The sequence below is a fragment of the Mus musculus genome, chromosome 9 (assembly GCF_000001635.26).
Source record: "Mus musculus strain C57BL/6J chromosome 9, GRCm38.p6 C57BL/6J".
Lineage (NCBI taxonomy): Eukaryota > Metazoa > Chordata > Mammalia > Rodentia > Muridae > Mus > Mus musculus.
The window spans coordinates 14,639,379-14,662,667 of NC_000075.6; the positions used below are offsets into that span (position 1 = coordinate 14,639,379).

General features: G+C 44.2%; 1 protein-coding gene and 1 long non-coding RNA gene across 9 annotated transcripts in view; one reads left to right on the plus strand and one right to left on the minus strand.

Annotated features, from left to right (window-relative positions):
* The window catches only part of Amotl1 (angiomotin-like 1), a 121,009-nt gene that overhangs the window by 97,413 nt on the left and 307 nt on the right, over nucleotides 1-23,289 (minus strand). For 2 of the 4 annotated variants that reach the window (XM_006510667.3, XM_006510666.3), the window contains exon 2: nucleotides 5,542-5,668. In XM_006510667.3, the coding sequence (XP_006510730.1) occupies nucleotides 5,542-5,650 (109 nt within the window). In that variant the 5' untranslated portion in view covers nucleotides 5,651-5,668. Of the gene's footprint in view, nucleotides 1-4,073; nucleotides 4,181-5,541; nucleotides 5,669-23,289 lie in introns of those variants that run through there. The other 2 variants (XM_006510670.2, XM_030244693.1) reach the window with 1 other exon arrangement.
* Nucleotides 4,271-7,097, plus strand: Gm34263. Of its 5 annotated transcripts, none has more exons than XR_379153.2 (3): nucleotides 4,271-4,494; nucleotides 4,987-5,282; nucleotides 6,232-7,097. It is a non-coding gene; the product is annotated as a predicted gene, 34263 (long non-coding RNA). The 5 variants fall into 5 exon arrangements; XR_379154.2 differs by having other exon boundaries at nucleotides 5,088-5,282; XR_379152.2 differs by having other exon boundaries at nucleotides 5,156-5,282.

The window sequence follows — 23,289 nt, forward strand, 5'->3', positions numbered from 1 at the left end:
CATCTGTCCTAATCCCTATTCTCAACCTCAAATACAGCCCAGACTTTTGTATATCCTGGGTGCAATCATTGAAACATATTTAAAAGTGTGTGTTAACTGTGTATGGTGGGTCAAGCTTGAAATTTCATTGACTAAGAAGGCTCAGATAGGAGGATCCCAAATTGAAGGCCTACCTGAGCTACACATTGAGTCAGAAGTCGGCCTGAGCTACATATTAAGACTCGTTTCAAAGAACAGACAAACAAATGTGTGTATGAATTGTTAAAATAAGTTGAGTGTAATGGACACAAAGGCTAAGTTGTGCTTCTACACACAAAATAAAGAATACTTTAAATTAAAGGCAACATGTTTCTGAATTAACTTTCACTTCATTCCCAGTTGTAAGCTGAGGTGTGTGTGGCTATTTTATGTTATGTTATTTTATGAGAGCAAGCAAATATACTAAAAAGTCACAGAAATAAAAAGCATGCCCACACTGTCTCAAAAAAGGAAAGAAAGAAAGCCATGGGAATGTCATTGCAACGAGTCAGATGGGCAGTGGACAGGGCTCACCAGCCCTGGGGACAACACCGTTCCCAGTGTGGAGAACAGAGTGGGCCAAGCCCTCCTCTGCCAGCCTGTGCTCCCTGGCATGGCCCTGGCCTCTTTTCTGCAGGTCCACTTGCTGGAGGCCTCCGCAGTACAGAGCAGAATACAGTGGAGAAGCAGGCTTCCTGCCTCCTGCCCCTGGGGAAGACAATGAGCTGGTGACAGCGCAGCTTCTGATCTGTAGCCCTGTCATCTCCCATCCATACCTCTTAGAACAGGCTGACAGATGACAGGTGCCAAGGACAAACACAAGCCCACCCACCCAGGGGCTTTGTGGTTTGTTATGTTTTAATTCCCTCCTGGGATGAAGTGGCCCAGGTGGAATTCCTCCTTAGGGTTTAATATCCCTTCCTTTTAGAACAATCTTGCTTTAGGTCCTTGATGAAAAGAAGAAAACACAGTTGGTTTTCCTTCCTTACACATCAATCTATAAATTTGAGAAATTTATAGATTTAAATAAATTAGCTGCATAAATGGGGTAGTAAATTTCACATCTGAAAAACAAAGCAAAACAAAAACTCCACAATTGTTACCCTTGGCACAAACCATAAGGATTCCTTTTGGTGAAACACTAAGTAAAGTCTCTAAAATACCAAGTACCAACACAAGAGAAAATGCTAACAAAAGCAAGCCGCCCTAAAAGGTACAAGCCAGTTGGATGTGTCCAGCCCTCCCCTAGTCCCTTGTATGGTACAAAGATAACGCTTTAAACGGCTCTGCACTCAACACCATAACAAAGGAAATAAGCTCAGACTGAGTCAGGATGTTCCTAGAAGATGTATGCAGACAGAAACCAGAATGAAAAATGATTCCAAAAATACACAGAGAGAAAGGGCCCCACAGAAGAAAATAATATACTTCCCTCTAATGCTCAGTTGGACCTGCTGAAAGCAGGCAAAATAGCCCGTGTTGGGATTAGGGGCAAATGCACCCTCAGTGACTGAAATCTGCAGCCAAGCCTGTAAGAAGCAATGCCCAGGAAGAGTGGTACAGATGCCAATAAGCAGCAGCCTCTCTGGCCCCACACTTCACCCCTGCATCCTGCACTCAAGAGAGAATTGCTCTTTCAGAGATGTCATGGAGCTCTCCTGGACTGCCTGGGTGCCTCTCTGCCCACACCGGCATGGCTTCCTCAAGAGGTCACCTTGGCAGTCAACATGGTGTGCCTGGGGCAGGGACAGGCAGAGGCCTGCACTCTAGGCCTGGCTTTGCCACTCTTTGGTTCCTTTGCCGTGCCGTTCTCTGTAAAATGGATGGGAAGACATATTTGAAGAGGACATCCGGGATAATAGAGCTGCTTCTCTCTTCTACCCCAGGGGGTGTGCAAGACACAGAGCATCAGCACAGGGGGTGTGCAAGACACAGAGCATCAGCACAGGGGGTGTGCAAGACACAGAGCATCAGCACAGGGGGTGTGCAAGACACAGAGCATCAGCAGTCACAGAGGAGTGGAGAGACTAGAGAGTGTGGCCTTCGAAATTGGCAGAGAAATAACAGACAGGACAGAGTCTGGGCTATAAAGAGTCTCCATGAGAGCTCTGCTGCCATTGGCTGTATGAGCCTAGCTTCACCAGATGCCTCTGGACTGCTGATCTGACTCGTGGAGATAGGAACAGCTACCTCACAAGAGTCTAGTGATTGTTGTTTTGTTTTGTTTGAGACAAAGAGGGTCTTTCTAGGCATCCCAGGCTAGCCTTGAACTCTGCCGTACCCTACCTACATGGGCCTTGAATTCCTGACCCTCCCCTCCCATTACTGCCTTCGCCTCAGAAGTGAATACTGACAAAGGCAAGGCTTGGCATACACCCTGCATTCAGAAACGGCCACTTCCTTCCTTCTCCACCAAGATTGGCTTCTCCCTGGCCCTGTGACACCACAAGGGAAATCTTTCTGTTTTGATGACCGCAGTGAGACCGTAACCACTGACCTTCTGTGATTTGCCTGCCTCATGCTGACAGGCTGGGCTTCCCAATCTTCCTGCCTCTCCCCTAAGGAGGAATGCAAGCAGGGGGTGGGGGAAGTCCCCAACCTCTACCTCAAACTGCTGAGTGAGCAAAGCTAGAAGAAGAAATGCTTTGTGGGTACCCTGAAAGGCCAGTTCACCCTGTACCAAATCCCAGTTGTGGTAGATTGTAGCCCAGGCCAGACCAAACTGTACTGTGACACTCAGAGGCAGGCCAGTCTCCTGTCTTCCTCCTCCTCCTCCTCCTCCTCACGTTTTATGTGACAGTGACTACATACAATTTTGTTCAGAAAATGTGTTCTAGGTTGTAAAAATAGGTTTAAAAACCCACTGGGCCAGGTCCTCTGAAGAATTTGAAAGGATGTAGGAAGCAAAAACCAGGGGCGGGACTTTCCTTCGGAAATTCCTTATCACCACCACCACCACCATCACCACACACACACACACACACACACACACACACACACATACACACCCTTCATTGAGGACCTTCTTAGCAGGCTTCCTGGAGTTAGTCCCTCCCTAAGAACTGCCTGGAGAAACTCAGGATAATTTAAGGACCTGCCTGAAGGTCTGTGACTCAGGATGGCTGAGCCTTACTGGCAGAGACTGAATTTTAATGAGGTCTCCATGAAGCCAAGAACAGAGCCCTAAGGCCTTCACAATTCAACTTTCCCTGGAACTTCACTAGAAATGCAAATCCCACCCTGGGTATCAGGCTTCAGCTGCCAGCAGCCTGCTGAGGTGGGGTTAGAGGGTGGTTGTACAAGCAGATGACCCCATGCCTTGCAATGTGTAAACAGAAAACAGATGTGTGTCCCCACCCCCACCCCCAGCTTCTGAGTGTTCCAGCATCACCGTGCTTTCTGCCTCTGCTCAGAGGAGTTCTTTTCTCTGCGAAGCAATCTCTTGCTGCCAGCCACTCAAGTCTGTCACTGAGCCACTGGAATCTCAGGTTTCCCAGGCAGAGTGAGGAGTGTTGGGCAGTGGCCTATGGTGCCTGCGGTGCTGCACAGCCAGGCTCCAGGCTCAGCTCTGCCATTTATAGCTGAATGACTGGCCAAGTTCTCATCCCTTCAGGCCTAGTTCCTTCATTCATCATCTGAGAATGATTTTTTTTTTCAGTTAAGAGTTGTTTGTGATGTCTATATCGCTACAAAAAGGGCTTAGCCAGGACATCACATATCCAGTTCAGACATAGCTCTGCCCCAGAGGGTTTGGTACAGTTGGTTTCTGATATGCTTTCTCACCGTTTCCTGTCGGCCCCAGGCTCTACGCTAGGCCACGCACCGTACCTGAACCCCTGCCCCAAGGCCTCTGAGGATCCCCCCAATACCAGCTGCCCACAGGAACTCTCAAGTTCCAGTCAGGCTGGCCACTTGTCACACTGTGTCCTCTAATGTCAGTTCTGCTTCATGCTGTCCTGGCTGTCTCCATCACCACAGACTGACTGTCTGATGACCTCGCAGATTCTCCACTCTGCTGTGCTAAGCACCATCAGCTTCAGGAGCTCATCACATACCTGAGAGCTAGGCTCCTCCGTGGGCAACCTCAGCACAGCTCTATCCTCCCTTCTCCCTCCAGCCTTGCCCCAAGGACTGCAGGACTGTGAGATTGAGGGCTGATGGTCACAATAACCACGGCCACACCCACGTTACCATGGTAACTGAGCCTTACCATTCTGAAAAATCTAGAATTGTTTCAAAGGCACCAGTAAGTCCCACTGACTTCTCCCCGCTACCCTTCGGGCCATTGGTTGAGATGCTGCTCACATTCTGAGAGCAATGGGAATGGACTGGGGTGTCGGGGAGGGGGTCTGAGGGGTGTTGGTGGAAGCAAAAGTATTCTCACAAAGGCACAGGTACTCATGTGGCAGGGCCCACCCATCACACACTCATTGCCAGCCACAGGAGCCATCTGCTGAGTGGGTATTGAGTGCAAAGGTCTGTAGTTTTTATAATAGGCTGCAACAGTGTTTCTTCCCTTAGAGCTTATGATGGTCCTTTTAGAACAGTGGTTCTCAACCTTCCTGACTCTGCAACCCTTTAATACAATTCCTCATTTTTTAGTGACCCACCACCACCACCACTATAAAATTATTTTCATTGCTACTTTATAACTAATTTTGCTAATGTTATGGACCTTAACATAAATATCTGTTTACTGATGATCTTAGGTGACCCCTGTGAAAGGGGTCAGGACCCACAGGTTGAGAACTTCTGTTTTTAAAGGCTTCCCCTCTGGTATTTTGGTGAGAAGAGATACTAGGGTATAATACATAAACACTGTAAATATTCACTCTGTGTAAGCTACTCCATGTCAGAGCTAGGACATATCAGAGTGGTGTCTAGTGATCCCAATGTCTATCCAGGCGCTCGTGCTCTCTCTCTCTCTCTCTCTCTCTCTCTCTCTCTCTCTCTCTCTCTCTCTCTCAGCAAGTACACAACCAGGAGACACATTCTTAAAAAGCATGGCCCTCAGGAACCTTGGTCTCTTCAGTGGCTCCAGCTCTTGTGACAGAGCTCTATCGGTTTAGGGGCATGGAAGGGTGGCTTAAACCCAACAGAGGACCACAGCTCTGCATCAGCATTCTGCTTCTTACAGGTATGCTCTACTCCAAGGAAGTCTCAGCACCCCCATCATTTAAGGCTGCATCCCACTAATTCAGTCACTGGACAAAGAGAAAGAATTGGAGGAGGGCTAGACTACACTGGCTGCTCTATCTGCCTCGGTGCGTATAGGAAAGCTAGAACCCAGTGACATAGAGCGTGAGCTCAATGATGTTAGCTTGTAGCCCATCTGCTGAGGGCTAGAGCTCAGGAAATGGCAACCCACAGCACTGCTGGTTCCCAGCAGCACTCTGCAAAGCAAAAGTCTTAATCCTAGTCTCCCAGGGCAATTGGTTTTCTTAAAGTAGCTCAGATAATGATGAGTACATTCGGGATCTGAGCACAGGTCATGAGAATCAGCAATAGGAAAAGTGGCCATACCGGCTCTGGTGTTGGGGAAATGGTGATCCCCAGTGTGTGACAGCCAGCCTCCTTCCTCCAGAGCCCAGTTCCCACTGAGGTCCATGCTTCCACCTAGCCCCTCGTGCATGCAGCTCCCAGCAAATGCCTGAAAGACATAAAGGACAGAGGCGGGGGTGTGGATTACTGCTGATGCCCCTGGGAGACGATGCCTTCTCAAAGTAACCAGTTTCCAGCCCATCCTGTTATTTTAGCTTGCAGTCTCATTGCAGAGCTAAGAATGTGGCCTGAGTGTGAGGTAGCTCAAGTCCCCAACCACATTCCTCTCTGTACATTGGTGAAGAAACGTTCTCAAGCAAATGTTGTCACATCCACATCTTAGGCAAAGAGCTTTCTTTTTACTTTCATGTATGTTACTGACTCCTAGAATTTCAGGGAATGAGGGGAGAATAAAAAGAAAAAGAGGGAGATAGGAGGTGAAAGAGAAGGAAAAAGGAAAGGAGGAAAGATGAAGGGAAGAAAATATAGTCTAATATATATATATATACATATATATATATATATATATACATACACACACTATATATATGTATATATATATATGAAAAAGACCAAAATAATCAAATTAAAAGGTTATAATTAGCTATCATTATATAATATATACATTTATAAATTATATATACATTTATAAATTTCTGCTGTTCCTTACAGGCTTCAGTAATGGGGAAGAGTATAGCAGAACCCCAGAGACCAATTTTCCACTTCCATTTACCAAGCCAAATAGGAAGGCTGTGTCACAAGGATGCTTGTCTTTCATGAAAAAGTCTAACCACCACACTAACTACCCTTGAGAAGGCCCTCCTGAGAAATAAACTGCATCTTCGTTGATGACAACTCATGGTCAAACTTTTGCAATGTTCCTAACATTGCGCATGGAGCAGAGCCACAAAAGTGGTTTTTGAATAATTGAACATGACTGAGTAACTCGTCTATGAATGTGGCAAGTGGGACCTCTACTGTGGCAGAAACCCTGAGGCCTGATGGATGGGCACAGTTTATGGTTTGCTATAATCAGACCAGTTAGCTCTATTTGATCTCTTAAACTTCCAGAATGCTGTTCAGAGTCACCCTGTGGGACTGTGCACAGCCTGCAGGACTGTAGCCAGAACAGGTCAATTGCTGCTTTCGAGATGCAGTGTCCTGGGAGTTGCACCAAGCAAAAGTCTTAAATGAAGCACCAAGGGTGATAAAACTTGTGGTGCACTCAGCAGACAGCTTGCCAGAAATCTGTGTTCAGTCTCGAGGTCTTATGAGATAATTCTGAACAGAAGTGAACATAACACAGTAGTAACTGATGACAGCCCTGGACTTCAGAAGGCAGAGCTCATCCTGGCTCTAGCATGAACTTTGACCTCTGAACAAATTCCTTTATCCAGGCTAAATTTTCTCACTTTTACTGAAAGAATCAAGAACTGATGGTGTTAGAGGGTGATTCAGGCTCCCAAGGTTTGCAGGCTAGAATATTTTGCTTTTGCATGTGTGTTTTGCACGGTGATGGCCTGTATAGGCTCATATATTTAATGCTTGGTTCCCAGCCTGTGGAACTGTTTGGGAAGGACTTAGGAGGTATGACCTTGTTGGAGGATGTGTATGACTGGGGATGGGCTCTCAGGTTTCCAAAGCCCATGCCATCCCCATCCCGCTTTCTCTGCCCCCTGCTCATGGATGTAAGCTCTCAGGTATTTCTCCAGTGCCATGGCTGCCTGCCTGCTGCCATGTTCCCTACCATGAAGGTCATGGACTCTAAACCTCTGGAACCAGAACCCCAATAAATTCTTTCATTTGTAAGTTGACTTGGCTATGCTAGCTTTTCACAGCAATAGAAAAACAAGACCCAAAGGCAATCTCTCTCCTGTGTCAGTGGACTGAGGAAACTGCGCTATTTGTCCTTTGGCTAGCTAAGTATGCAATAGGTAGCCAACTGAGCTAGAGGTTGCCTACTATTGAGCAAGAGACATTCTCTGTGCAAAACTAAAAGTATAAGTCAAGTTGGGCAGCATAAGCTATAATTTCTGCACCTGGAAGATGAACACAGGACCATCAAGTGTTTAATGTCATTGTCAGCTATATAGAAAGTTACACACCAGCCTGAAATGTACAAGGTATCTTTAAAACAAAACTAAAATAAAACTGGAAAGTTTCTGGAAGAAATCTAATTTGAGCCATGTCCATAATGGTCTTGTTTAATCGACTGAAAAATATATGTTTATGTCTTTGTTGATTATTAAATAATATTAGTAATACTAATAATCCTGGAAAAGATTTTATTTACAACAGGCTAGAAATTCCAAATCAGTCTATTAATCTCTGTGTATCCCTGAGGAGTTGAAAATTCCAAGAGCTTTGTTTGATTTTTAATTACCCCTCAGAGAGTAGTGTGTAAAGTAGATTCCTCATCTTTCCAGGCTCACTAATATAGACAGCCCTGAGTTCCAGGGGTTAGATTTGTAAGATGCTGTCTTTTGGATGTGTGGGCTTAGTTAGACTCAAGCCATGAATGAGTTTTAACCACCTGAACATTGTAAGTTCCTTTGTGTAGACCTCACTGACATGTCTTGACACCTGAATTTCACACCTCAGCTTGGGAAAGCCAAGCATCACAGATGAAGTGAAATTGAATGACTCAAACATCATGTCACATCTCTTACTATACCTGCAGCACTGTTCCTTGAGCCCCAGAAAGCCCTGGGGTTAGTCATAAAATTCTAGATTTTAGAAAATAGTTTCCAAGCCTTTTCCATGTAAAGAAACTTATCCAGAGTTTTCTCCAGGTATCTAATTTCTTCCCAAGTAAAATCTCAAAGACGAAACTAAACTTTGAAGAAGCCACATTAATCTAGTGACAAAAGAAATTGCTGCAGCTATGCGAAGAGGTAGCATGGGACAGCTCCTACAGTGCTCTGTGTACCCAGAACTTAGCTGCCCTCTATAGAGATGAGCCTGCACACATGGACACGGAGGGCTACGAGATGCTAGGATGCTATGAGCACATGCTTGCTATCTAACACATTGGTTGAGTGAAGAGAGGAATAAGTAGGGATCACAAGTGAGTGAGGCTCCTGGCCAGGCATTACATCCCCTTAAACTCCCAAAGGAGACACGCTGACGTTGATGAAGTGAGGAGAGCCAGCTGAGTAGCAGGGATTCAGATGTACGGGGACCTGAAGATGTATCTGTGACGCTGACTCCTCTCCTCTTGCTTGTGTGTCCCCTAAGAGAGGCAATCTCCCAGCCACTCAGGTCAGAATACCGGCCAGCTGTGGCTGCTTGAGCGTGTTCACATCTAGCCAACCACTGGCCTTTGGTGATTCTCTGACGTAGAATCTGTCTGCGTTGGTTCTCACTGCCTCTTACACTTACAGCAGTGTGTTCTTGGTCTGTCTTTCCTCTATCCTGCTAATCACACTTTTGTTGTAGCTTTTGAAACCTATCTGATGAACTTACTCTCCTTTTGTTTACTCTTACTTTTGTTGTGCTTTTGAAACCTATCTGATGAACTTACTCTCCAGCTGAGTTGACTCATTGTTCCTAGGAGAAAGCGAGGACTATGCATACAGGATCCAGCTATGGTTGGCTGCGTACAACTCCTGAATAAACCTCCTCCGTGGTCTTTTGCATCTTCATTCATACATACATTCATGCACTTTGAGCAGGATTATTTTGGCTGATCACCATCCTCACTATGCTAACTACATCTTACCTATCGCTTGACCTAGTCAAGTGTTCCCAGAGACTCCCACCAGCTCTCGCCCCTTTCGCTATTTGTGACATGGTATTACAACTCTACTCATGTGTCTGAGAGGTTTGGCTCACAGATTACTGGCTTAGAACAGACTGCCTTGTTGGTATTGTTTACATTCTCACAGCGGCTGCCACAGAGTCAGCAATACAGATATGCTGAACAAGTGAATACACTTAGGAGGAATGAGTATGTAGGAATGTATCTGGCATAAACGGATCTCAGTTTAGCAAGTCTCTTTGAATAGCACTCTGTCTGTGCCCTCTCCCACAGCCTCTGCTTTGGCAATTTCTCCTCCTAGGCACACCATATATACCTCTGCTTCTATCTGGTCTTGACCCCATCTGGCTTTAACAGGCTGAGACACCCCCCCCCCCAATACCCATGATCCCACTTCAGCTTGCATATCTGCCCACCTGCTTGGCATGCCTGATTACCTGTGTAGACACCAACATCCCTAAATCAGCCAAGTCACACCTGGAGCCCTAGTCACCAGAGCCATTTCTGATGTTAGGAACTTGACCTAGAAATACAATTCAGAAGAATCCTGCCTGTGCTTTGGTTGTTACCTCTGCCATCCTGTGGTTCTAGCTGTAAAGGCGTTCATTAACTACAAGTTCAACGCTTAGGGAATCAGGTAGTATTTTCTGTTGAACAACCATTGATTCTAAGGACTGCAGACCTAGCCATGGGAGTCACGATAACTCGATGATAACTTGAGCTATAAATTAAAGTATACACAAATGTGTATGACACCATAAATGCATGCATATAAATTCACTCACTCATTTGATAAATATTTACACAATCTTCTATGTGGCTTCTATGTCCTAGCCAGTGGACTAAATGGAGTCAAGGGCAGAATTTTGTTTCCTTTTTTGAGGGAAACATGTCTGAACAGATCACTACAGGACAATGTAAAAGGTGGAAACATGGGTGTACACACAGGGAAACACAAGGATATGCAAAGAGTAGGTTCTAGAATTGTGAAGATGATCTGGAGGTCTTAGTTCAAGCCTTGCCTCCTTGGCTCCCTAGGAAATGCTGTTCAGCCTGAGCTGAAGCCCCACCAGAGACGCTGAGTTCTCTGAGTCTCTAGCTAACCCAGGGCATCTGTGAACGCCTGCCAAACAACTCATATTTAGATGTTCAACAAAAGACTGATACTGTCCTGCATTCTGAACCATTTCAGCCCTTTCTGGACCTTGTTCTGTTCCTGAAAGGAAGTCTAAAAGTGAGATGTATGCTTCTCTATGAATAGCAAGAGCTCATCCACTTCTAGTATTCTCCATGCTTGTGGCAGGAGCAAGAATTGATAGTGACACTCCTGGGCATATACCCAGAAGATGCTCCCAACTTGTAAGAAGGACACATGCTCCATTGTGTTCATAGCAGCCTTATTTATAATAGCCAGAAGCTGGAAAGAACCCAGATGTCCCTCAACAAAGGAATGGATACAGAAAATGTGGTACATTTACACAATGAAGTACTACTCAGCTATAAAAAACAATGAATTTATGAAGTTCTTAGGTAAATGGATGGATCTGGAGGACATCATTCTGAGTGAGGTAACCCAATCACAAAAGAACAAACATGATATGCACTCACTAATAAGTGGATATTACCCCAGGAGCTGGAATACCCAAGATACAATTTGCAAAACACATGAAACTCAAGAAGAAGGAAGACCAAAGTGTGGACACTTTGATCCTTCTTAGAAGGGGGAACAAAATACCCATGAAAGGAGTTACAGCGACAAAGTTCAGAGCAGAGAATGAAGGCATGATCATCCAGAAACTACCCCACCTGGGGATCCATCCCATAAACAACCATCAAACCCAGACACTATTGCAGATACCAACAAGAGACTGCTGACAGGAGCCTGATATAGCTGTCTCCTGAGAGGCTCTGCCAGTGCCTGACTAATACAGAAGTGGATGCTCACAGTCATTCATTAGATGGAGCACAGGGTCCCCAATGAAGGAGCTAGAGAAAGTACCCAAGGAACTGAAGGGGTTTCCAGCCCCACAGGAGGAACTTCAATATGAACTAACCAGTACCCCCAGAGCTCCCTGGGACTAAACCACCAATCAAAGAAAACACATGGAGAGACTCATGGCTCCAGCTGCGTATGTAGCTAAGGATGGCCAAGTCAGTCATCAATGGGAGGAGAGGCCCTTGGTCCTGTGAAGGTTCTATGCCCCAGTATAGAGGAATGCCTGGGCCAGGAAGTGGGAGTAGATGGGTTGGGGAGCAGGGGGAAGGGGGAGAGGATAGGGGATTTTCAGAGGGGAAACTAGGAAAGGGGATAACATTTGAAATGTAAATAAAGAAAATATCTAATAAAAAAAATTGATGGTGACATAAATTTATATTGTTCCACCCAGAAGCTAAATGAAGCAACTGACTGAAGCAGGAAAGAAGAGCACACAGCATGAGAATTATTCTCCTTTACCACTCGGTTCTCAAGCACCTAAGACCCAAGCCTCGGTGTCAAGGGCAAAGTGTCCTAGCTAACCACAGTTGAATGCTGGGTACTCTCCCCTCAGGGCAACCTCAAGTTGCCTGTTGATGAGTTCCAATATTTAATCTCGGAAGATCCATTCCATCCAGCTCAGAATAACCCAAATAGAGAAAAAGAGATACTTGGGCTCCTAACATTCAAAAGGTATAATTTAGTAGCACTTAATGTTTGGGGAAAAAACTACATGAACATGTACTGTGGAGACATTGGTTTTTGGATGAATAAAAGGTAGAGAAGCATTGGAAGGACAGAATCCTCTTCTGTCTGAAATGCTTGACGTCTGAGCATTGAGCCAATTATTCTGTGCTTCTGACTTGTTTCTGAGAATCTTCCTAACATCATAGAACTAGGAAATTTCAATAACTTGAAAAACATTATTTAAAACTAGCTTCTCCAAATGGGTAGGGTGTTTTCAAAGCTATGGTATAATTTATTGATGTTAATATTTTAAGTATGCCAATAAATAATTCACACTGCCACTCTCTAGGGAGCTATGGCTACAGGCATATTTTTAGGAAGCCTAATGAAGTTAAAAGTTATGAGGTTCTCTACTAAACTCAGGCTTTCCATTTCTAAAGCTGGTCCATGGAGGACCAAGCCAGGACTCTCTCCATCAGGACCTTCCCATGCAGACTAGTTCCTGATTCCCTTTCTTTTTAGAACTTTAACACAGTCCATCTTCACTGGAGACCACTCCTCTCACAAGATGATGGTCTACCACATTAAGGCCACCTTCTCAGGACAAAGCCCTACCCTTATCCTTACATTCTCGCTGGGAGCACAATGAGCAGGCTGACTCAGGCAATGCTTGTTGAGTAGAGAGTGGTATACTATACTCTCAGCTGAGAAACACAGCTCCTCATACAAGACAGGTAACCTGCAGTCAAAACAAATCTCTCTCACTAAAACCCACCAGCTACATGTCCAGATACAAGTTAATGAACAAAGGAAAAAAAAAGTGTTTGAAGAGGCCGGAATTATCTGTGTTTTCTTAGTGTATTGACCCAACATGAGACTCTTCCCCAAACTCAGTTTTTCCAGTATGCGAAAGGGGGCTCACAAAATCTCTTCTCCCTTCCTGAGCACAATTTTGGGAAAAACAGACATCAGCTAAAGAATATGCAAAACAATACACAAATACTCAACAACTTGTCAGTCTTAGCGAATGTGTTTATAGACATCACTCCATAATCAGTATTGCATTTCAACTTGGCTGCTCAAGCTGTGAGACAACAGCCTGTGGGGGCAGGGTAGACATAGTGGCTAGCAGTAAGGGCTTCGGGGATAGCTCTGAAGCTAAATCCCACTAGTATCAGTGGTCTTGGGCAAGCTAACCTGACGAGCCTGATTTTTTTTTTTTATTTCTAACATTGAATCACAGCACATGCTTGTCCGGTCACTGTAGTAATCAACTGAGAAATGTCTATAATGTGCCCAGTGGAAATCCTGACCACATTAATAAATATCAACCATGGATGGTAGCCATTGTTCTTGGTTGTCATTGGTAACACTTGAAGAGTATCTTGGTCCTTTTTTGTTCCACATAGAGTAAGCATGAACTGTGAGGAGCTTTTGAAGGCTCTCATTGGTCTCTGTGATGGCTCCATTGGCTGATGGCTAGGGTACATTTCTCTGGAAGAAGATCACTGGAAAAAGTGGGTAAGAGTGCAGCTGTCCTGTGTGCCAGTTCTCAGATGGAGAAGGGAAGCCAGCAAAGAGCAGCAGAGGTGAAGAGGCAAAGGGACACTGCAAGAGCTTTCTGGGGAAAAACCATAAACAGCACCAACTGGACACGGTTCCAGGAGACCACTGCAGAGGATTAACTGTCTTAGAGAAGGCACTGAGCTGAGGCCAGGGAGACAAAGAGCCAGATGAGAGAAACTGCCACAGCTCTGATTACAAACCAAAAATAGAGTGTTGGCAAGAATAGAGCTTAGGCTATGGTGCATCTTGACATATTTGAGTTGGAGGGGAAAAAGTAAGTTACCATCCAAAACAGCCCTATAAGGTCCTTAAATAATTTTGAATTCTCTAATCGTTGCATACTTTAGCAATCGCGACTGAATATAACGGAGTGGTTTAAACTACAGCCATTTGTGTCTAGCAGCTCTGGAGGATGAGGAATACTAGAGAAAGGTGCCAACTGATTGGTTACATGTCACAAAGAAGGCCCTTTGCCACTCACTCCCTGTGTCTCACAAGGTGGAGAGAGACAGGAAGCCTCCATCTCTCTTCCTTTTCTTGCAAGAACCCTCATTATCATGAGCATCCCACCCATGACCTCATATGAATCTATCCCCTCCCCAAGGCCCCACCTTTAAATTCAACCACCAGGAGGGCTAGATCTTTGCCAAAGGACTTTGAATTTGGAGAGAACCAAGCATTCAACTTGAGTCTACTCATTTTTAAAAAATTAAATTAAAGTAATTTTTAAATTACTTTTAAATTTTAATTTAATCTCTCAATTACAGGTGAAATGTTTTTTATTTTCTTTTTCCATTTCCATGTATTAATATGGTGTTCATGTGTGCATATGTATGTTCACATGTGTGTAGGTGCAAGTGCCCTTGTGTGTACCTGCGCATGGAGGTCAATGGTGGTCAGAAGAAAGTCTCTCCACCTAACCCAGAGCTTGCAAATGTGGCTCGCCTCTCTAGCCAGCTTGCTCTGAAGATCCCTGAATCCATCAGAGGCTGCAATCACAAACAGGCTGCCACAACACTCATCATTTTCTGTGTGTTCTGGTCCTCATGCTTGCACAGCCAGCTCTCTAAACACTAAGCGATCTCCCCTGTCTCCTAATTTTAGTAATATAATTTATTTACTCTACATAGTCAAGATAGTACTATTATATGCTGTTAATATAAGACATTGTTGGGCTGGAGAGATGGCTCAGAGGTTAAGAGCACTGTCTGCTCTTCCAGAGGTCATGAGTTCAATTGCCAGCAACCATATGGTGGCTCACAACCACCTGTAATGAGGACTAGTGCCCTCTCCTGGCTTGCAGGCATAAATGCAGGCAATACCATGTACTTAATAAATAAATACCGTGTACTTAATAAATAAATGAATCTTTAAAAACAAAACAACTTATCATATTAAAAAAGGCATTGTTAATATAAATGCCTTATGTTTTCACATCTCATTTTTCACAGCCCCCTGTACATTTTCACGTCACAGTGGACTGAATTATAATAGCTACACAAAGCCAATATTCAAAATTAAGGGAAAAATGAACACTCTCACCCCGCCCTTTCCTGCTGAGGAGACCTCTGAGAAGTCTAGATTCTTGCAGTCAGAACAGGACTTTGGAGACGAATCCCAGACTTCCCCCAGCACTGGGAAGTTCCGTACTCCAGCTCATGCACTGAGTGCTGATTTAATGCATGGCTTTAATTGGCTACGCATGGCACAAGTTCTATCCACACGAAGGAAGCCCACCTCTCTGCTCACTTTCTTCATTCAATCACATGGTGGCTTGATCATTCTGTTTCTCCTGCTCCCATCATCCCTCGGGCCCTGCCAACCATAGGGCCACATACATTCGAAAAATGGATTTATTCCTATAATCACTGTACTGACCGGTTTTGTGTATCAACTTGACACAAGCTGAACCTACCACAGAGAAAGGAGCCTCCCTTGAGGAAATACCTCCACAAGATCCAGCTGTAAGTTATGGTCTCAATTAGTGATCAAGGTGAGAGGGCCCATTGTGGGTGGTGCCATCCCTGGACTGGTAGTCTTGGATTCTATAAGAGAGCAGGCTGAGCAAGCCAGGGGAAGCAAGCCAGTAAAGAACATCCCTCCATGGCTTCTGCATCAGCTCCTGCTTCCTGACCTGCTTGAGTTCCAGTCCTGACTTCCTTGGTGATGAACAGCAGTATGGAAGTGTAAGCTGAATAAACCCTTTCCATCCCAACTGCTTCTTGGTCATGGTGTTGGTACAGGAATAGAAACCCTGAGTAAGACTGTCACCCAGTGCTGAAAATCTCACCCAATCAGAGGTAAGCCAAGAATATAGAGACAGGATCAGTCAGGATGAAGAAGACATCAGGAGAGACGCGCAGAGTGGAGCAGAGAGGGAAACAGCTACCCACAGTAGAGGTCTAGCCCCTTCAGGGAGGAGTCTTTGGTGGAGAGTAAACCCACTAGGTGAGCTCTTCAACCTCCTTTGAGACCAGGCTTCCAGCCACGTTGTTAGAACAAAGCGGCTCTCCAAATAAAGAATCTACCGTACCTTCTGATGCCAGTCACAGTGTGGGAATACCCCATTGTCAATTTTTGGTGTGATTTCTCAGGGTCATGGCTAGGATAGGCTCTTTATATCCTCTTATGTGGAAGGAGCTAAGCAGCTCGACCTCGGTGAATAAAAGGCCTGTCCCAGAACTGCACATGTACATAGTGTGAGCACAGTTTGCCCCACTTCTTAGTGCTTATTTGAGTTTAGTTTCACATCAACACAACAGAGAAGCTAGAGAGTGCTCTGAACTGTCTTTCCAAATACCCATAATGCTGAGACTGCCTCGCCATGGTGGTCTTCCGGGGACCCTTATGTGCCTCCCCTTCCCTCCAGCAGAGTTTCCCATCTTCTGTTGTGCATTAGAACTTTCTAGGGGACTTTTAAACATGTTAAGGTACTGAATGTGAGGCAGAGTATGGGACGTCTGGGGGCAGACTCCAGGCTTCCACGTCTCCTAAAAGCTCCCCAAGCTCTTTTAATATGGAGGCACTGAGGCACAGAGTACGTCCTCCTACAGGCTTAGGGTTTGAGCAGACATTATCTTCAATTATATAAGAAATGCAATAAAATGCTTTTTGTTGACTTTAAAGAACATAGGTGTTGAATATGATCAAAAGGAGAGATTCCACTAACCTGTGACACCCCAAAAGTTCTCTCCACGTGCAGCTGTTACTATTTCTTGTTTTAATTTCCAATAATTACCTCAGCACATGCAGATGTATATGTGGATGCACTTTTTTGTTTTATTTTTTTCAAGACTGGGTTTCTCTGTGTAGCCCTGGCTGTCCTGGAACTCACTCTGTTTGAGACCAGGCTGGTCTCAAACTCCGAAACCCACCTGCCTCTGCCTCCTAAGTGCTAGGATTAAAGGCATGTGCCACCACGCCCAGCTGTGGATGCATTTATAACATTGATAATGACACTCACTATAAGGCTGAAATAAAGCAATGTGCTTTTGTAGCTGGAATAAACTGTTTGTCAAAAAAACACCCTTTGATGTAAAGCCAGGCATATAATCCCAGCACTTGGGAGGCAGGGCAAAGGCAAGCAGAATTCTGTGAGCTCAAGGCCATTTGGTCTACATAGTAAGACCCCACCTCAAAAAAAAAAAAAAAACTGTGTAGTTGATTTGGTGTATGCAAAACCAACATTTTCAATCAGTGGAGGAAGCTAGATTGATAAGCCTACCATAGAGAATGCAATGGCAGAGTGCTTTCTTAGGTGTGTATGCCAGTCTTTCTAAATAAAAGAATGCAAGTATTTGTATAGCCCTCAAAAATAGTTAACAAAATACAAGTTATACTGTGGAACCACATAGCCATGAAAGCAAATTAGCACTGTAAGACTTTGTAAGAACTGACTGAAAATCATGCTGATTTGTAAAATATAAAGCAGTTTATAAATAGAGTTCAATTATAAAAGAAAGGCACACACATATTTAGAATCACATGAAGGAAAGGCTGGGAGACACCATGGACTCTGAACGGAGACAATCGCAGAGAAAGAAGTAAGACTTCACTCTCTCTCTCTCTCTCTCTCTCTCTCTCTCTCTCTGTGTGTGTGTGTGTGTGTGTGTGTGTGTGTGTGTTAGCTTGTTTGTTTTTGAGACTTTCGTTATGTACCCAAGTCCAGGCTCAAACTCCCAGCAACTTTCCTTTTCCAGCCTCCCGAGTGCTAAGATTACAGGCATGTGCCACCAAGCCCAGCCCAGCTTATTTTTGACAAAGTGCAAAAGTAACTCAATGAAGGAGGCTTAGCCTTTAAAAAAATGGTGCTAGAGCATTTTGACAAATTTACATCCTCTCTCCAAATTAACTTTGATTTAACTTGACACTTTATAAAAAAACAAAAACAAAAACCAATGGGAAGTAAATCAAAGATGTAAGTGCAATATATAAAGCTCCAACTCTTTTAGAAAAATATAAGGGCAGAGTTCAAGGATTATTGGTTAGGTGAAAGATTAAAACTTGCAATAAAGAGCACAGTGTATCAAAAGAAAACTTGAGAGGTTGGGATGTAGCATGTGTGAGAGTTATTTGATAAAAACAAAAACATTGACGAACTGAACTTTATGAAAATTAAATACCTGAAATATTTCCAAACATATGATAAATGGCTTTATCTAGACTATGTACATATATGTACACACATACATACATATATGTGTATGGATATGGTGTGTAGTGCGTGTGTGTATTCAGTAAAATTTTTGTCAGTTGTTAAATAGGCAAACTATACAAGTACATATGTCACTGAAAGGACATACTGACAGCAAATAACCACATTAAACCCACTAGGCAAGCACAGATTACAACCACAGTGTTACAAATACAGATTGCATGGCCATTACATATATCACCCATATATGATGGATATATATCATACATATAATATCCCCTTTCTCCTGAAAAGTAGTTTGGCAGCTTCCATTAAAATTAAAATCAACTTCCCATCGGAAGTCGATTCCCCATCCCCATTGCCTCCATTCAGAAACTTGTAGGCAATGCTAATGGCAGCTTTGGGGCTGTATGCTTCCCCCTCAGGCTTATGCATGTGAACTCGTGGTTTTTCAGCTGATGGAGATAGTTTAGAAGGTTGTGGGACTTTTAAAAAGTGTGAGTCTCACTAGAGGTAGTGGATCACTGTGGAAAGGCTTTGATGTTTTATGACCCCACCTACTTCCTGTCTGTCTTCTGCTTCCTGACTGCAGCAATGTGACCAGCTGCTTCAAGCCTGTACTGCACCTTCTCTTTCAAGATGGACTGTTTCCCTCAAACAGTAATCCGAACTGCTTCTTGTTTCATATTTGCTCACACCAACAAGAAAAATAATTAATGCATCTGTGATAAAGAAAGATAGAAACAACTTCGATGTATTCCACTGAGCAGGATGGCAAATAACCAGCCAACTGTGGTATATCTATTCTGAGCAGTGCCACTCCCTAACGAGAAAGAATCAGCAGTGATGTGGGCAAAAATCTGGGGGTCCTCAAGGTTCCACTCCAAGTGGAACCCACACTACATGAATTCCTTCCCAGCACACTTACCGAACAGCGTGATATAGACAATGGGCTTCAAGGGACTAGAAATAGCAGGAGGCGGTAGAAACAGGTCTGCAGTTACGTCATAGCTTTGTGCCTTATTGACATGGTAGTTACATGAAGCACATGTGATAAATTTGCATAAAATTACACACATGCAGGAGTGCACACGCCCACCCCACCCCAGCACACAGAATGGAGTGCAAGCAGCTGGAGAAATCTGAATGTCTGTGGGTCATACCAGCACCAGCAACCTAGTTCTGATATAGCACTGTCATTGTGCAGAATGTTAAATCTATCTGAGTGAGGCTTGGAGAAATGGACCACAGACTCATAGATATATAAATATTTCATAAGAAAAGATGTATAATATATGAGACAGACATCCTTTAATGGTCAGAATGTCTGTATCATGTTTGGTCTAGAGCTCTTGCATGACTAGACCAGCCATAAGCTAAAAGAGCCATGCCTGCCAAAAATTAATTGATAGATTAAATTTTCATATATTAAAATCTGGTATTTCCAAGGTATTAATAAAGGAGGTGAACTGAATATGGACCTCTTGGCTTCAGAGTGACGTTATCCTTCACCTGGACTGTCTGACCAAAGAGTAAGATGTAGGCTGGTAAACTGAAATATTGTGGAGCACCCTGGGTTCAGGATTCCTATCAAAGTCATCCAACTTTAATACCTCCTTAAATAGAATCTGTGTCCCATTGTGTGTGCTGTAAAGGACAAAGGTTGATGTTCGGTGTCTTTCTCAATTTCTCTCTGCTGTAGTTTTTGAGACAAGAGTCTCTCACTGATCCTAGAGCTCACAGATTCATCTTGAAGATCCTTCTGCCTTCACATCCCCAGGGTTACAGGCACACACTGTCACATCATGCCTTTATGTGGGCTCTGGGGCTTGAACTCAGGTCTTCATGATGTGAGCTCTTTACTAATGCACCAACCCTTTATCCCCAGAGTTTAAAAAATAATAATGGTTAAAATGAATGGAGCTTTGATCTACTCAACTAGCAGCTACATGGGTAAGAAGAGGATTAGAAGAGGACTCAAGAAGTCAAAAACACATGGACTCACGTTGGCCAGCAAGGCTTGGCATCTTTGAAAAAAACATTTGGCATGGTAAGAGGAAAAACCTGGGTATAAAGAAGGATATTCACAGAGCGAGTACTTGATTGAATATATTATCGACTCATCTTGGGCACCTCTACTGTGACTGACTAAAGGCCTGGGTTTGCCAGAGTTGCTATGATGTTGGCATGGTGGTGGCAACTCTCTTAGCAGCACCATATAAACATGATCACTTCTACAGTTAGCCAGTGTTTGCTTATGTGGCATGTACGTGGTGCTGGGGGGCACCATGCAACTGCTAATTACCCTAAACCCATCCTTTTACTTAATCCTCACAAGATCATGGTACAATAACATCATCATCAAGACTTGAAGAATGAGGGATCTAAAGCAAGAAATGCCTCCATACTGTCTAGGGTCAGCCAGCTAGAAATGTCAGAGCCTTGGGCTTTAACTCTAACCATCTGATTTCAAAATCAGTGCTCTTAACTACTAAATCTGTGTCTTCTTTGAGACTTGCTTTCCATCCGTCGTTACTGATCTTTTTCCCTAGGGGTGTCTGGCTGGGATGTTCTCTAACTTCATCTTTTCTTCATGGTACCTGCTTCCCCTAAACAATTTGTTTCCGAAGATGGAATGGGACCAATAGATTAGGCATCACAGAGCTTCTAGAATTGATGCAAAGAGACTTGTGTAGACAGGAGATGGAAGGAGATGCCTTGAAGTGTGTGTGTGCATGTGACAGGGGTACTTCCCAATAATTTTGTTACAGTGGTAAGACTCATTAGCAAAGTTATTAAGTTTTTCACACTTCTTTTGTCAAATAAGAGTTATTGACTCAGTAAAATTTTCCTATAAAAAAAAACCCACAAATAATGATCTTGGGTTTTTTAACCAACAATTTTATGGGATATCTGTCCCTTATTCAAGGGCTCAAGGGCTCTCTACCCAGGATGGTGTCTGAGCAGAGGAGGCACCATTCCAGTTACCTAATGCTGCATAAATCCACCCTTAAGCTTGGACAATACAAATTATCTCCCAAGGTGCTGTGGGTGGCTGGGCTGAGCAGGGCGGTTCACACCTACTGTGTGAGTTCCCCACATCTCCATCCTCTGACGATGGTGAGTGTATTTTCCCACCTCTGCTTGGATGCTTGAAATGCCACCGGGGAAGGTTGGCACTTCAACACCAGCAACCATAAAGTTCAAGTTGGTTGCTTGTCTCCCAGTAGCTGGTTTAGCAGCACTTCACTTATGTCACTTGCCATGGTGGCTGACTTCCCTTTGAGTGAGGGGTAGACAAGAATAGATAGAAACTGTGGACCTTAGCTCTGGTTGCCCCTGGGTGTCACCTTCTTCTGTTTTGTTGGCCAAACAGCTCCCCAAGGCTGGCTTGGGTTCAAATGAAAAAAATTTCCATCAATCTTCCATGGAAAGAGCCACAAAGAGCCCTCTCAGAGCAGCCATCCAGATGTTTGCCCAGTGAGTGAAAGAACGAACTTGCATTTAAAGCACTAACATGGATAGCAAGCATCAAGTCACTCTGAAAGCAAAAGGCCTTCTGGAAAATTTGACTTCAGAGAATCCCATATGCTTCCTAAATTTCTAAGGATTCTGAACATAAAGGTGGTAGATACAAATGTTTCCCTTTGTCTTCATGTACATAGGCGCCAGCTCACTCAGCCCCCCTGCTGCATGCTCAGTGGCTACTGTGTTCATTGCATTTTCTGGTTGCTTGCTTATCTCAGAGTTCTCTGCTATTTATCAGGCCTCAAGTAAGTGTCCCTCTGTGTCTGTTGCTGTGCTTTCTTCCTGTCGTGCCACAAAGAGGTAAATTTTACACACACACACACACACACACACACAGAGAGAGAGAGAGAGAGAGAGAGAGAGAGAGAGAGAGAGAGAGCTGTGTTATAGTGAGAGCTTACAGACCTTCAGAGAAAAGGAAAGGAGAAAAATAGCTAGCAGTTCTTAACTGCCCAGTGTTGGGTCTTCTACAAGTGCATTTACTTCTTTGTCCCAGTAAGATAAGGCTCTGGCCTTATTTCCATCGAGAACAGGGAAAATGAGTCAAAAGAAGTCCACATGGCCAGGACCAGGCCAAGCCTGTACCATAAGTGAGGCCAGGGCAAATAGCCTGTAACCCCAGCAACTTCGGAAGCTGACACAGGAGGATCCTATCTGGGTTACAGTAAATTTGAAACAAGTTTGGGCAAATTAATGATACCATCACAAAATAAAAAATAGCCCCAGCTCCCAGAAGGATGAGGCAGAAGGCTCTCTGTGAATCTGAGGCAAATCTGTGGTACTTAGTAAACTTCAGGGTAAGCAGTGTTACATAGCAAAATCTTGTTTGAAAAATAAAATAATAATTTTAGAAAGCTGGTATTGATGTCATTCAAGATTGTTGCAAGTGCTTGTAAAAGAGGGAGTCCTATGTCAAGAGGTGAAAAGTCTCACTCTCGGTATTCCCGTGGTAGTGGCTCAGCTCTTTTTCCAAAATCAATTCATTAGATAATCTCTGTGATAATTGAAATGCTTTTATCAAACCTTCCTAAGGTTCCCAAGATAGTAAGATCTCTGTGAGTCAGTCAGTGATAGTGTAACTCAGAGACAGAGTGGCAGGGAGAACTCTATGGTGTTTGGTGTTTGGAGTCACAGGGTGCGCACGCGCGCACACACACACATACACACACTCACACCTCCTCCCGTGCCTATTTCCTTAGAAGAACTTGCATGAACAGGCTCTAGGATGTGTTTGCTCATTTCTGCCCGAGAGCAGCAGCACAGCCGTTGTTTATGAGAGGTACCTGCGTGTTGGGGCAGGGATCCTGGGCCCCTTTGTCTCCTGCTACGTGCCTGAGAAAGAAGGAAAGCATTCAAGCCAGCTAAAGAACAAACCAAGGCTTGCCACAGAGCCTCTGTCCTTCTGTACCCCAGATCTATAAGGGTTGACTCAAACACAAAACCAGTGGTCAAAAGGTACAGAGGATGGAGGATGCCAGCCCAACACAGGCCGCTTCTAGCTACCTCATCAGTTAACGCACAACTTGTGAGCGGCACCTAAACCCAGCCCCGCTCGCTCAC